The following is a 16,272-nucleotide window of genomic DNA, read 5'->3' as shown; positions in this document are numbered from 1 at the left end:
ATTCTTATCCTTTTGACAGCACTCACAGCTTGAAAATGAACTCAGATTGAATCTAAGAGTCTACAGCAGTTTCTATAGTTTCACTGTTGATCAGGTGCTGGAGATTAGTTACAACAGTAGACATAAAATTCCCATCTGATTTTCTGGATTAACAGACTGAATTTGCCCTCTAGTACTGAATGCTAAAATACAATCCTAAAAAGAATAGTAAGGTAAGTACACTGCCACCTAAGATATGTATTGTATTGCAGATGTTTTTGAATTAGTCACAAGTGTTTTTTCATCTCTGTTGGGAGTATTACTAATTGGTTATGTAGTCTTCACATATTTATGTCCTTTAGTAGAGATATCAAATGTTCTCCTACTCTTCTATCATTGGCCTCATCCCCCTTCTTTACACTGTCTCAACTAGTGAAGGACTTCAAAAGGTGTCTCTGCAGATCTGTGTAAAAAAAAGGTAAATTGTGAAGGGAAGATCAGGATATTCAAAGGGTCTGATGGTGTGGCAAGATTATAGTAGGGTAACTGGGGTCAGATGGTCACCCACAGTTTAATGACTCTTTTTATGCTTAAAGAAAAGTAGTTTTGTATTACAAACATAGTGTACAGTTTTAAAAGTGTCCATTTCTGAGTCCTTGCAGAACTGTGTGTGCAATTGTATTGCAAGTGCTATGGATGTATCCTTTACAAATCCCTTTATAGAAACATTTTGAATTCTGGGGGAACCAATGTTTAAGATACAGGTTTTCATGACAGACCGATGTGCACTTTCTTTTCATGGCACAGAGATGCATGTGCTGTTTGAAAGATACCTTTAGAAACATTTTTCCTGGACTCTGCTGTTGCACACATACAGTGATCAGTGATTTGAATTCTTTGGTTAAGCACTGCAGGCTTTGGACTAATGCAGACACTGTAGCACTGCAGACTGAGGACTAATTTGTTCCAGCACGAAATAAAGGGGCTGACCATTTACATAATAAAAGGCACATTGAAGAGTAATTGGATCTTCACATCTGGATATTAAAGTGATGTTGCTGGTTCTACAAAAGTGTTTTAAAGTGCACTTGTGCTGTGCTCTCATTGTTTGCGCGGCCGCGCTCCATCTGCCCGCGATTACGTAACACCAGAGAGGCTGAGATTCTTGCAATCAAGTGAATCCAACTGCCCCTAATGCAAAGCAGATGGAAGTTTTCTTAACATGCAGATTGTAGGATTATTGTGTATCATGACTAAAGAAGTCATTTGCAAATGGGGAAATCCAAAGTCATGTCTGTTATGTTAGACTAAGACTTTAGGCTACTGAAGGGTATTCTGGGTCTAAACTGCCGTGATATTCAAATTTAGGTACTGCATTTTTTTTCAGGTGGATTTTAGGTTTCTTGAAGATCTACAATATCATTTTCATTTACTTGTAGCTACTTGTATACTCAGATTTTTAAGAACACCGCTTAAAATACAAAAGTGGTTTGTTGACCTGAGGAAATTTTGGTGCTAAGTCATCTGTGGCAGACTGAGAAGGAAACAATTTCTCTAACCAATACATTCACCTGGCCTTTTGTGGACAGTCGTTGAAACAACAAAATAACTAAAGTGTGTACAATAACTTGCTAAGAAGGTTTATATGTCAGCATAGAGACCTTATTTGTGACATATCCTCAAGTGACAAAATGTTGCACACTCAAATATAAATGTTCCTAATGTCTGTCTAGAGAAATGTATCTAACACTTGATTTGTTGATTTAATCAAAAAATGCCAAATTTGAAGAGTTGTTTTTTCCTTCAAGCTACTGCAGATGTTTTCAAAAAGGTAATATTACTGGCAGTATAAGAACAGAAACAACTGTCCTTAGATGTCACTGTGTAATGAGAAATTACAGTAATATTTTAGAAATATATATTTTTCTCTGTAATGCAACAATTTGACAATATACATTAGATATATCTATTCCAAGATGTCTTGAAATTACCTTTCCTAGCTCTTTAGGGAAGAGTGGAGAGTGACACATGATGCAGTACAGCTGCAGAATGTAAGTCAATAAGATCATGCAGCCACGGAGAAGCAAACAGCTTTCTTAAGTACATCAGACTAATGTAAGATGTATGAAATAATCACACTTCACTGCTCTGCACTGCTGAGAGCTTAGACACAGCCTGTGTCCAGTTTTAGGTTTGACTCTGGAGAAGGGCTGTTGGGCAACTGGAGAGTCTCCAGAGGCAACTGCAAGAGTGAACAGAGATCTGGGAATACTGATTTAAAGGGAAATGGAGTGCACTGTGGTTATTAGACTGGAGAAGAAAACATTCAGAAGCATGATAACAGTCTTGTGGTACATGAAAAGCTTCTCCACAGATAAAAGAAAGAATCTGTTCCCCATGATGCACAAACATCTTGGACCAGTATCGAGTATATGGTGCAGCTGAGGAGACTAAACAAGGCAGTGAGAAAGATTTCTTGTAGAAAGGATAGAGAAGTAGTGAAACAGACTACTATGTGGTGCTATGGAAATTTTGTTGTTAGATGTGTTTAAGGATAAATTGGGTGAAAAACTGAACAACAGGTATAGCTGATTCTGCTTGCAATTAAAGATATCTTTCTTCCAGTTGTTTTAAGCAGATGTTTTCTGCAAAGTCAGTTTTAGATTGCAGCTTTCACATCTTTCAGTTTTTTAATGAAATAAAGAAATAATTTTGAAGATTTTTTTTAGAAACAAATTTTAATGTTAGCAGAGATGGGTTAGCTAGGAACACTTCTAAAACTTCCAAGCTTATAATTTTCTGCCTTTTTGGCCTTTTCACTGACAAACAATCCTTTTTTAAAAAATTATTTCTTGAACAGCTTCATCTACAGATGGCTTAATCATATCTTGTAAAATTACATATATATTTTTATCTGTGTGTTCCTACTACAGGTGTTCCACTGAAACCTCGGAAAGAATTAAAATTCATAGAACATCAGTCTGGAGACCTGGAGGTGAAGTGGTCTTCAAAATTCAATATTTCCATTGAGCCTGTGATCTATGTTGTTCAGAGGAGGTGGAATCAAGGAATCCATCCAAGTGAGGATGATGCTACAAACTGGCAAACTGTGGCACAGGTCAGTTCTTTGTAAGCAATATGGATCCAGTTTCAGAATGTCACAAATCTCTTGAAAAATGTGGAATTAGAGACCAAAATCCATTCAAAGAGGCACACTAGAGACTTCTGAGTTTAGTGAGACTCATTGCACAGTGTCCACGGCATGGCTTGAGTCTTGTCAAAAGTTAAAAAATCCAGCTGGTGAAAAGGCCATTTATCTTTAAAAAAAAATAAAAAATTAAAGCCTTTATTCTTTGTGAAGTTGTTTTTTTCAGGTGTGACCCTCCCAATTCAGAAAAGTCTATGATGTCATGCTCTTCTCACTCAGTGCAATCCAGACTGAAAATGTAAGATTCATGAGCAAATGTTTCTTAATGAGAAGCAGCCAACAGAGCATAAATTTTCACTTAGTTCCTTCCCAGTTTCAATCTGTTTTTTACCATGCTGACAGTCCACCTGGATGGCAGAGCTCCAATCATTTATCTTACTGCTTCACCCTCATCCCTGCTGACAAGAAAAGTAAAATGCTGATTTTGAAAAGATCTGCAAAATATCATTATAGCTAAGAAAAAAAAAAGGAAAGAGAGAATAAGTAGAACCATCCGCAAAATAGAGTAAGGGATTTAAATTCTATGACAATTTGTGTTCATTCTCAATTCAGATTGTGTAGGAAAATGCTATCTTGCAATAACATCAAGCTTGTGAGACTGAACACTCAGGAGTGAATATCTTCACTTCAGTGTGGTGCTAGAGAGAGCTGTCACTGTGTTGTAGTCTTGCTCAGAAAAAGCCCCCTGCAGCAGACCGTGGCAGGAAACCTTGCTTGTGCAAGCCCAAGGGAGCACATCCAAAACTGATCAAGTCACAGTGACCTATGTCTCTCAGCTGAGGTGCAGGTCTTGAACCTGCATTCTCCATTCCAGGAAACAACCTCCTGTCTTAGCTGCAAGGAAAATACCAAGTAGCAAAAATGTGCCAGATCTGAATTATTCCTCACTGTTACTGAGCCATGTGTATGTGCTAGACTGTAGAAGCTCAGCTGTTGTGGCTGCAAAGGGAGCACAGTGCTGTGCTATTCTCACCCCAGGAACAGACCTCATGCACATTTCTGGAAACATGCACTAGTAGCTCCACAGTAGCTGAACATATATGAACCCCTGCCTGGCAGTGGAGCTGCAGGAGAGTGTTTCAGAACCATGTTCCTGTGCAAGAGCAGTAAGAACCTGACAGTTGCCTTTTTTTTTTTTTTCTTTGGGGGGGTCTGGTGAATGTGGGCAGAAGAGGCTGAGTTAATCACTGTGGCAGGAGAAGCCTCCTCCGACTGACATCTTTCTGACAACTTCACTGTCCCTTCTGCATCACAGGAGACAGGAACTTGATTGTGTGATGGACCCCACTGGGAATGTCAGTTCAAAGCATGCTTCAGGATGCCTGACTGGCTTTGTGAACTGTGTATACCTTATGGGACATGCAGGTTGGGTACCTTTGAGGGGTGATAGTAATCAGAATTTTTGTCTTTATGGACTAGTGTACCTCCATGGTGTTTGTAGTTTTAGACGTCCCACCAGGCAATCAAATCTGTTTGGCCAAATAAGATAGAATTTATTTTGCAATATCAGCAACAAGGATGGATATCCAGTTTGACTAAAGTGATTGTGTGCACAGCCTCCAGGCTTTTCTTGTCTGTAAAGCCGAGATTTTTTTCTTGTATGATTCCAAAACATTGAGGTATGAGCTCTTAATTATAGGCAAAGGCTGAGAAGAGCTCAGCCATTGAGCTGAGAATTCCTGGAGCATCTCAGTCCAGGGGAGATGATTCTGGTTCTTGCTTTACTCTGCAACTTAAGGTAGAGACTGTGTGAAGAGCAATCAAAGATCAAATTTCTCTTTGCTTATCTCCATATGTAGCATAATTATGCTACATATTAGTTATAAGTTATTGTTATTGTCTTACAAGAAATTTCATAATATTTCATCAGAGTTACTAATCTAATACTTTATTTTTGTTGTCTGTCCAAGAAAAAAAATGGAGTTATAATTTTCAGTAACTTTAAGTTGTTTAAATTTAAAAAAAGACCTTGCTGTTTTCTATTGCCCTTAGAGGAGCTAATTTGCAAGTAATTTCTCAAGTTTCCCACAAATTTTTACTTTGTACCTTTACTTTGAAACAATAATTTTGAAAAAGTTTGTTTATTGTATTGTGCCATGTTTGTTGTATCATCTTTATGTTTTCTTTTTAACGAGGAAGGCTCAATCTATTAGCATATTATTTTGCTCTCCAGTAATATAAGGAAAGCAAACACATTGAAAACAATTTTAGTTATTTTTCACTTCCAGAGAAAGGGATTTTTAATGTTTTTTTACTGCGTATTTTGGGGAAAACTTGATATAATTAACCATTTGACTAATTTCCATTGGTTAATGTACAGACTATGGTAACTAAGATGCTAGTTGGCCAAGTTGGCTATGATGTAGAGTGTCTAAGTGTTATGTGAAAATTCCTACAGTACTGGAACTTAAGATTTAGCCAGCTGAGCAGGAACTGCTGCATTATGCTATGGAAATACTGCATGTCTTTTGCACAATCTTCCCATTCCATTTGGTACTAATTCTTTCTAAAAATAGTAGTATTACTGTTTATGTTGGAAATTCAGATATTTAGTCATGTTACTATAATATAATAAAGTTAATTAAAATATGCCAGATCAGTTATTTTCAGACAGAACACATCTGTATTGTGTGAATGGATGTAATCTGTGTATACACACACACATATATATACATATGGGCAGACAGTAATGAGGTGCATTTATTAGTCTAGTCCATTACTAAAACAAATAAAGGACAGTATTTCCTGGTAGCTTGGTTGTGGCAGACATTAGTGCTTCACCTTGCAATTGTCTAAACTCTGTGGACAGCTAATCTGTTTCAAAAAGAAAGCTTCTGAAACAAAGTTCTGGTTCTGAGGCTCACAAGAAAGTTCTCAGCCTGTGACAGTGAGAAATGCCTGCTGGAGATAACCACCAGTCCTGTACACTAAAGCTTCCTTTCTCCATCTCCCAGGAGGGGCTTGCTTTGGTAAGCAGCCTTAGAGAGTGCCCACCTTGTCTGGGATTGCATTCACATGAAATAGGGCAGGTCTGCTGTCCTTTGATAGGGTAGTGGATACAACACTCAGAATTTCTTTTGTATTAGAGTACTCAGCTTTTCTGATACCCTGGATGGTATCTCTTCACTCTCTGAAATGCAAATTCTTTTATCACTGTGTTGTGTCCAAAGGTGTAGAGCTGTGAACTCTGCAGAGTAAGGCTGTACTCTCCTATTTCTATTAAACCTTTGTGCTGCAGAGAGGAGTCCAGGATTCATAGTGGGGAAAAATCGGGAATGAGCACAGTGAAACAGTCCATTGATTACTCTAATCCTTGGATAGAGGAGAGTCCTCTGTACAAGTCTTTGCTGTGAAGACTTTTTTGCACCAGTTTTTAACATATATACACTTTTTGGGGTGTTGACACAAGAATCCCACCTGAATGGTCAAATTGCTGTGCTGCTGGATCATATATTCTCTTTCTTCTCCCTCCCAGTTGTAGTAAATCCCACCTTTCCCTTACAATAAATTCTGACTTTCAGCCTTTCTTTCTCCAAGGGACAGTTTTGCATGTAAATATACAACATGTTACAGTTCTAAATAGCATGCAACATCCGAGGTGCTAGGGAATATCTTCCCCTCCCCTCTCATGCAAAGGATGGAATTGAAGATAGGCCACCCATGCTCTGGGATGCTCTTTATCATTAGTCAGTTGTAAGAGCAGCAGAGGGAGATTACTGTAGGGATGTTGAAGACAATCATAGATAATCTCCTTTTGAAGGACAGGGCATGTGGACTACTTACAAGAAAGAGATCAGGATTTGAACAGTTAAGAGCTGCTGGACGAGGAGTAGAATTGTCAGTGCTTCCTAAATGGAGCAGCTCTGGGCAAGTCTCAGCCAAATTCTCACACAAAAGCCCAATCTCTTTCTGCTTCTTGGCCACTGGAAGTGTCCTGTTGTCCCTTGGACCTAAAATGAACTCTTGAGAAGGAATGTCAAGCTATTATGTGTATTGCCCAATTTATGTTATTAAGATTACATGCTACTCTTATATGAAGTTCTATCCTAATGTAATTAATAGGGATTTTGCCTTATCTTCACTGAACTTTGCATGATACTGAAGGTGGACATGTTGGCCAGTTACTTTGTCTGAGGACTAATTCATTATTTTATTACAAATAAAATGCCTATTAGGATTTGAAGCTGCCTTCCAAACATTAATCTTATAAGTAAACAGGTGATGCGTAGCCAAATAAACAGTAATTATGATTCTGTAATGATTTGAGTGGTGATCTTTTGTTTTTGTCTTTTATTTATGATTCTTAAAAATTCTATAAAATTCTTGTTTTTTTCTTTCATATTTAGACAGAATTTTAGGTGTGTGATGAAATTTAACCATTAGTTATTTAGTACCACTCAGCATAGCTTTTAGTGGGTTTAAATTAATGTGAAAGATATTGAAAGGACTCTGAATATTGTGATCGCAGCTCAAAACATACTTAAGTAGTTGAGAACTAACTAAACTAAAGCAATTAAAGATAAAAAATAGATATGGCATTTAGGCAGTGTAAGATATCTCAGTAGTACTTTCTTCTTTCTAGAAATTTATCAATTCTGTGTAGAGGATACTTAGAGGTGCTGAAGTAGTTTATATCTTAGTAGTTGGAGGTAGATCTTCTGCATGCCATTAAAAAGCAGGAGCTTGGCCAACAAAATTAATGATGAAAGTAATAGGCCTGTTCATAAACTAAAATAATTTTGTCATTATGGATTGACAGTTTGTTTGATTTTACATTTTTCGTGGTTGCCATGGGAAATTGACAGAACTGAAATACTTTCTTTTAAGCAACTGAATAGCTGAGCTGATGCCAGTGACAAAAAAGATTCCTTTGAGGAATTTGGGATCAAGTCTATTCAATTTGCCTTGTAACAAAGTTCAGCAAACATGTTTTTTAAAGCCCACAAGACTGTAACTAGTTATTTCCAATTAAGTATTGGTCCCAAACCTGTTTTCAGTTGCAATAGTAGGGTACCTGGCTGTTGAAAAAAAAATAAGACCTTTGCTCCATAAAATAAAAATAATTGCAAAAGTTGATTCAGGTAGACTCTTTCTTCCCTGGGACAAACCTTGGATAGATAATTCACTGTACAGGTAACATAAAAGTTAAAAAAGGAAAGGAGGTGAGGCAGGCAGTGTCAAGACTGTTACCCCTGCTTAAGTTGAGAAGACAAATACAGTGGTCTGAATGGAGTGGGACTCTGAGTAGCAGCAATATGTGATGGGCTCAGTCTACAACATTTATCAATCTGAGAGTGGTCAATAATATGGTTTAGAAAGGGTCTCTTTTCCTTACATGCACACACAAATGAGATATCTGTTTCCCTAAATTTTCTTTGTCACTAAATTAAGAGACTAAGTGCAGGATAACACCTACAAATTATATTTGTCAGGGTTCTGAAAAGGCCATTGGAGAGCTGAAGCAAATTCCTCCATTTCTGATTATCTGAGTTATGTCAGCAGCTGCTGGTTTCTTGCACAGTTTTGAAAGGGAGCAAAAAGCAGAAATTATGTTGTCCCTTTTTTTAGGAGCTATTTGGTATCATTGCAAGCAATGTTGAATCCTGTACAGGTAAGATGGCTTCTTGAAGTTGTATAAAACAGAGGTTGTAAAAATAAATTGATGTAACTACATTTTTGATGGGCTTGCATGTTTGGTCAGTAATGGTAATCAGTAATGATTGTATAATATATTTAGACATATACATGACATGTGTTTCAGGGTCCTGTGTTATTTTGATTAAGGAATTAAATGAAAATGTAGTAAACATGACATACTAAAGTAAATTGAAAACTGGGTAATTGAGAGGTAATTGTAAAAATAAAATTTCCAAGTGGATGTGTTTTTGATGAGATGCTACATCTGTAGTTGGAACTGATTCAGTGGTTACCAGGAGGCTGTGTTCAGTTCTGATGTTTGTACCTTAGGGAAAAAAAAGAAAGAATGCAAAAGATAGCTCTTCAAAAGTTTAATGAGGTAAAAAATGGAAGAAAACAGGGCTCAAAATAAGAATGTGTAAAGCACTTCCTACTGAAAGGGTTCAGAATGTATCTATGCTTATGCCATATTTCAGTGGTTCTCCCCACAGGATTTGGAAATTGAACTCATGACATTGGCAATCTCAGTAGGTGTTGTTGGAGAAAAGGTCAGCTCCTATGACCTGAGAAAAGTCTTCAGGGAAGAGTTAAGGCTGTCTTTTTGACATAAGTGCCAAAGATGTGAAGAAGGCTTACATTCATTATCGGAGAGTTTTGTGTTTCCTGTGAACTAGAAAAAGTAGGTTTTCACAGCACTGGATTTCATTAAGCTATTTTGAACCTTTAATTCTCTGAGAATTGAGAATTGAAGAAATCAGTCCTATCACCTGGAGCAATGTGTTCCCTGAAACATCAACACTTGAACAGTGAGACCCTAAACACTGGGGAAGGTTGTGATAACTGCAAAACTAATTTTGTGAATTTAACAACACTTCACTCATTTTCTAAAGGATACTTTTTCCCAAAGAGACCTGCAATGCACTATAAAATTGGTAAAATTTTGTTCACAACTGTAAATGCTTTGCGGTGCAGAGTGATGGCGGTGAGGTGGTTGCATAAAGCCTGCAGTGCTGTTCTGTACTCAGCCAGACTGGCTGGTGTAGCACAGCAGATGACAGATGACCACGTAGGAGCAGCCAGTGTAAGTGTGACCTTTTTTTTCCCCTCCAGACCACGGAGGAGCGCGTTCGGCTGCCGGACACCCGCGCGAGCCGGTGGTACCAGTTCCGCGTGGCTGCGGTGAACGTGCACGGGACGAGGGGCTTCACAGCACCCAGCAAGCACTTCCGCTCCTCCAGAGGTGAGTTTGCCTTCCTCTTGTCTGCTGCTCACCTTCCTCTCGCTCACACCTGGAGAGCAGCCTGATCTGCCTGTTTTCGTGGCAGCAGGTTTTTAACAGGTGGGGTTTTGAGTGGTTTTGCTCCTGACTTTAGAAATGGTGTAAGACTTGTTTGAAGTCAGCAAACAAATTAAAAGTTAAAGTGTCATTATTCTTTTATCAGTAAGGGTCTCTATGAATAAAACTCCTTTGGAACATTTTCCACATTATTGGTATCAAACTATATGACCCTGACCATGAAATATAGAAGAACCTGATTTTCAGTGTGTTAATCCAAGAGGTTTATCTTTTTTTCTTTTTAGTTATGAGAAATATGTTATTGTCATATGTTTAGTTGGAATATTTTGTTGCCTGTATCGAAATAATTATAGCAGCATTTTTTTTATGGAACATTGGACCCTCTTAATATAACTTTCCCCTTGCTTGCACTAATTGTAAGTGCTTAAGAATAAAAAAAGAGTATAAATGCAAAGCAGCGTGTTTCTGTACATTAGAAAGGCATGCCTGATGATCCACAAAGTTTTCTTGATAGTTCTGGTTTTGCAGCCGTTTGGGTAATAAAATAACTTAGAAAATTATTTCTTTACCAGTAAATGGTACATGGGGGATGGAGGAGAGAGAAACGGTTCTCCCATCCTGTGAAGTTCCTAGCATTCCCCCTTCTGTGCTTTTGACCAACATAAGGAAGAATTTTCCCAGATGGCTCTTAGGCATAGTATAGGGGTTAGAAACTATTTCCATTAGACATGATCTGGATGTGGTCACCCTCTCTTAAATTTGACACTTAAAATTTTATTTTATTGCAAGCATATCCAGACCACGCTAGTCTCCTTTAGTGCCAAAAAAAGAGATCGAGCAGTCTTCCCTCTATTAACAGAAGCAGCTTCTAATAGAAGGACTTGTTAGTGTAGTTGTGACAGAATCTTTACACTGATGTAACTTTGCATACTTTGAGGAATGTATTTCCTTTTTCTGCAGACAGAATTATCTTGCAGTACAAGCAGTTGCCATCTTTGGGTTCCTGTGCTGTTAGCTTACTGTTTGGCCATAGTCAGTCCTAGAAAAGAATATTTTTGGAGGTGCATTTATAGAGACATGCAAATACTTTTGCTGGTATGGAATGTTTAATCACTTACTGAATAACTATATGTTAGCCTTAATAATTTTTTGGTGCTTTAGCCATATTTGTTGTAGGAAGGTTGGCACAGCCGTCCTGTTACTTCTGTGACCACAAACCTTTTCAGGTATAGAAGAAGTATTATTTTAACAACTTATGATACTTATGTAGCATGCCATTTCAGAAACATAAAATAATACAGTTCCTTCAAGCTGTGTTGAGTTTACTGTAAGAACTCTTCAGCAGCACTACCTTTCTCTTTACTTCTTCTTCTACGGCAGTTTGTTGCTGAATCTGGCAACAATTTTGTTTTAAATAGATATTATTGACAGTTGTTTTACTGAGTTTGTAAGTATTTTCCAACTATTCTGCATGAAACCACTATTACTGCAGTTACAGAAAGGTATATCATGGTAGCACTAAGGTTTTGGCTTGAACATGACATTTTCAGGCAGGATTTGTATTACTTTCAAAAAAATTGGCCCCCTACTGAGTGTGTTAGCCATGCTCAAAATACCATCCTTGGTAATGAATATAGGAATGTCCATTCTAGCCCAGAATCTGACCTCAAGCAAAGGTGGGTTTCTGGATAACAGTGTAAGAGCAGGATAAACACATAGGGGTATTTCTTCAGAATAGTCTCCCAGCTGGCAGTAATTCGTGTTTCAGGAACTTGTGGTTTTGAAATCATTGCATGAATACCAGAGTCCTCCTGTGGTCTCTCTAGCTACCCCTCAAGCACTTGCTCTCCTTGAGAACTGCTCACACTGTCTAGTGGAGGTGGAGAGCACTTTTAGGACTTTGTGACGAGGGCAGTGGGAGTCAGTAGTACCTCTGCATGCTCTTACCTAATAAACGAAAATTTTGATGATGGCAGCAAGCAAGTAGTCAGCATTCTTCAAAAGGCTTCTGTAATGCTAAAAATAACTGTTTTCAAATCTGAACTCCAGCCCTTGGCAGAGGATTGTGAATTGACAGACAAGCAGCAGGGAGTTCAGTTAGCTATCAGATTCACAGCCCAAATCAGCCTATGCTGGCAGCTCATTTGGCCATTCTAGGGGCTGTGGAACTGTCAGGGTTTGTTATAAAGATGTCAGGTTTGCCAGATGAAATGTGTAGACACTCTAGGTGACTCACATGAAGATGCTGCTAGATGCTGACTGCTGGGAACGATGCTGGGATGCTTCTTTTGGTACCTTTGAGCCACCATGTCCCCAGGTAGGCAGGCAGAGGGTAACAGTTATAGTGTCACTCTAGCATTTAATTACTACTTTGGAGCTCCGTGGGAAATGACAGCCCCTGCCTGGTAGAGAGGCAAGAAACTGCTGCTCAGATGTGCCTGGTTTTTTGAGTGCCAGCATCTACTGGCCCCTGCTGAGCTCCTACAGGCACATTTAACCTCCAGTTTGGAAAAGAAAAGTGGATTTTGGCATATCACCTTTGGAAGTTTGCTGCCTGTCTGTGCTATGTTTGTGTGAAGCGTGGACAGAAATTCACATCAGTGTTTCACTTCACCCTGTTGTGCCAAGACCAAGAGAAGATTATTATCTTGGTCAGACTTAGCAGAAGGTTTCTTCAAAAATAAACCCTTTGATCAGGAAGCATGACAGTAATTCTTAAGACACTTTCTCACGCAAGATACTGAACTTCTACCAATTGCTCATAAGTAATAATGAACAGAAAATAATTTGGGTTTGTTTTTTCCTTTTAAGGAAGACAAATATGATATTTAATCTGAATCTAGGAAGAAGTATGGCACCACAAAGTCTCTGTCACTAAATATTTTAAGATGTTAAGAGGAATATTCAAAAACGTGCTGTAATTTCTCAGAGAGAATTTTTGTCTGGTTACCACAATAATGTTTTATACTGTTTTGTGTTTTTGAAAATGCAAAAAGCATGCTCTCTAAGTAGACACAGCAAAATAAGGTTTTGTTTTATTCAAAATGATGTTAAGTCTTCTGAGGTAGTCTCCATTAACTTCTTTATCACTAAATAAAGCTCCTCATTTTCCAAAGTAATTTAATTTCTCAGTCATGAAAAAAATGAAACCAGGAAAACAAGAGTATTTCATAAAGCATTTCAACTCGCCATTCGTCATCTAGTTGTGTTTTGAGGTCTGATTACTGCAGCTTTGGATGCTCTTATACCATAAACGTTTGGGGTAAAAGTTTATTAGCTGTTCTACACTGCCTCGTGTGTTCATCTAGGATGAACATTGTTTGTTTGCATTAATTTGTAAATAGTAAATAAGGTGACATGGCTGAGAATTTTTGGAATATTCAAAGCTTAGGCAGAGCTCATCTTTTAATGCTGTTTATTTATTTTTTTATAAAGGAAACAAAAGGTTTGCATGTAAGTGTCTGACATGACCCCTCACAGGGAATAAAGTGATGCTTTGTTTTGCCAAGATGCGATTCCAAAATTACAAGAAAGACGAGTTGGACTATATCTGTCTGTGGCAGAGTGGCTGGAAAATTAAGTGAATACTGCACCCAGAAAGTGGATTCTTTCATATAAGTGGGACTGTGCACATGGACTTTTACATTGATACAATCAGCTAAAATTGATCAAAATTTTCTGCTATTTTGGCAGTGATTACCACTTCTCTTTTCAGGGTTTTTAAATTTTGCATGCTTTCCTTGTATCTTCAATTGAGTGACAGCAATTTGCAATAACAGCAATACATAAAGGTAACTGAATACATGACAGAACATTTTTGATCCATAAAGATACAAATATCCTTCTATTCATATTTAGACTGGCTTTCTCCAAGCTGTTTCCTTTCTTCTGGAAGCAGGAGAGAACTGTTCCTAAAATCTGTAAATTAGTCACCTTGGATGAAAACTACTTGTGTTTTTCTTCCAGTAAGCGGGCACTGGATAGTTTACCCCAACTGGTCAGAAGCTGCTTGGCACTAGTAATCCAATTTTTAATTTGTTGCATTTGGTTCAGAGTTCTTAGGATATTTTTTTCCTAGCTTTTTATAATTTGTGATGAAAATGACCTCTCAGTAACAGAGACTTACAGTTAACTCTAGTTAACAGTTTTAGGCATCTCTATGTCGTATATTATCTCACTGGTCTGTGGGTAGGTACTGTGCCATTTCCAGAGACAAAAAGATCAACACCATGAGCCCAAACCATCTGACCCTTCCACCTCTGCTAAAGGTTTTTATCTTCACCATGAAGGCAGTTGCCAGCATACACTGGATAGATTGTCAAGCAAAAGGAAGCAGACAACATTGTTTTCACAGCACATAAGTACCATGCTGGATGTGATTTCATGCATACATAACTGAGTGTTAGAAAAACCAGAACAGACACCCACTCATGGCAATAAAATTCTTTCTGTTGCTCCTTTGAGACCAATGATTTTTTTATGCTGTTGCACAGCTGGTTTATGTGTGCCATTTCCATCAGGCAGAGCCAGTCCTCCTGCTTACGCTGTGGAACTGTTTAATGGTTGGAAACTTGTCTGTAGAGCAGCTTCAGCAGACTTTTAGAGTTGGAAGGTCTCATGTTTGAAAGATAGCAATGGGAGATCTATTTTAAGTCAGGAAAAATGCTCCATAAAAAACAGTTTAAATTATTGTCACACTTGCTCTCACTTTTACAGCTCAGAATGAGAATTCTGATTCCAATGCCATTATTCGCCTCTCTGACACCTATTCCAAATCATTTACTGTTTTCACTACAGTTGCCACATAGAAAGACAAAGTGGATACACTGCACCAGTGCATCTAGCCTATACTGTTTTTTAAGGTTTTGCAAAAGTTTTTCCAAATACTACTGATTTAAAGAATGTTGGAAAATATAAACTATTTCTATGTTCACAATTTGAGTGTGGGAAGGTGTTCATTTTGAAATGGTGATGATGTGAGGGTTTTCTTATTTTTCCTTTATTTGTAGCAAGAAACCCTCCCTTTTGGGGACTGGAGACAGAATTTTGCTTGTGATGGCTGAGTAGCCAGCAAGACAGGAATTTAAGTCCTTTGGGTATGCTCAAGCCAAACACAATCCAGACAAATGGAGTACTTACCCCATGTGCTGGAACAGCAGCTTCAGCCTTGACCTAATGAAGCTATCATTTCTAGCAGTGAGAAGCGATTTACTTGTCAGGCTGCTGAGACCAGAATTTTTTTGGAGTTGAGGACAGCTGTCTGTGCCAAATTCTAGGATATATGGAATGACTTGTATTTTATTTGCATTGTCGTATAAACTGCAAAGGAAAAGCTGCAACTAGCATTGCTCCTTCTGCAAACCAAAGTATTTGATTTAACACTCAGATAAATTCATGTATATAAAGTTTCAGTACTTTGCATTTGAAAAACTGGCAGCAGTTTCCATTCCAGTAATTTTACATCTGTGATTCTGAATTATACATGTGGGCAGTCAGTCAAAGGGATCACAGGTATATGAAGACTAACAGTAGAATGGCTATTAGCTTTATAGTCAGCAGAATGTCACTTTAGCTTTTATAGTTAGGTTGACAAATACCTTATGTAGTCAGTTTTATGATTCAGTACCAGTTATTAGACCTTGAAGTATTTTAGCATGAGTTGTATAGTGCTTTTAATATCTACATGGGCATAAGCATAACAGACCACCTTGTAGAAGATGACTTTTCCATTCAATAATGCAGAAAAAACAACTAATGTGTTATGTGGTAACTGGCCGGCATGCATTGTAGAAGAGCATGCTTGTAAACATGTCACAGGTGGTTTTTGTTTTTCTGGGTTCTTGTTTTTTTGGGAGGTCCAGGGGGTGTAGGGATTTTTTGAGTGCTTTCTTTGAAGGTGCAGTTTGGGTTGTTTGGTTTTTCTTCCTGTTAACAGAGATCACTTTATCTGGTCCTGCTATTCCTTCTCACTTGTCTGCTTTGCTGGTGAAACTAAATCCTTTCAAATGAAGAAACAATTAATATTCTTGGGTTCTTAACTTACAAAATGATCATTCTATCACTTGTAATAGTGATCGGTGTCACAAAAAAAATCAAAACAAATGAATAGATTATATAGTGGTATTGAAATACTTAATATTGAATTGATCCT

At 37.9% G+C, this 16,272-nt stretch overlaps 1 protein-coding gene across 2 annotated transcripts in view; it reads left to right on the top strand.

The window, feature by feature from the left end:
• Positions 1-16,272, top strand: part of ANOS1 (anosmin 1) — a 131,313-nt gene that overhangs the window by 76,772 nt on the left and 38,269 nt on the right. For both annotated transcript variants that reach the window (XM_088160183.1, XM_014882441.2), the window contains exons 5-6: positions 2,913-3,097; positions 9,935-10,064. In XM_088160183.1, coding sequence (XP_088016309.1) covers positions 2,913-3,097; positions 9,935-10,064 — 315 coding nt within the window. The remainder of the gene's footprint in view (positions 1-2,912; positions 3,098-9,934; positions 10,065-16,272) is intronic.

The sequence above is a fragment of the Sturnus vulgaris genome, chromosome 2 (genome assembly GCF_052056855.1).
Source record: "Sturnus vulgaris isolate bStuVul1 chromosome 2, bStuVul1.hap1, whole genome shotgun sequence".
Lineage (NCBI taxonomy): Eukaryota > Metazoa > Chordata > Aves > Passeriformes > Sturnidae > Sturnus > Sturnus vulgaris.
The sequence above is the reverse complement of the archived record's forward strand: the minus strand, read 5'-3'. Positions and strand labels throughout refer to the sequence as shown.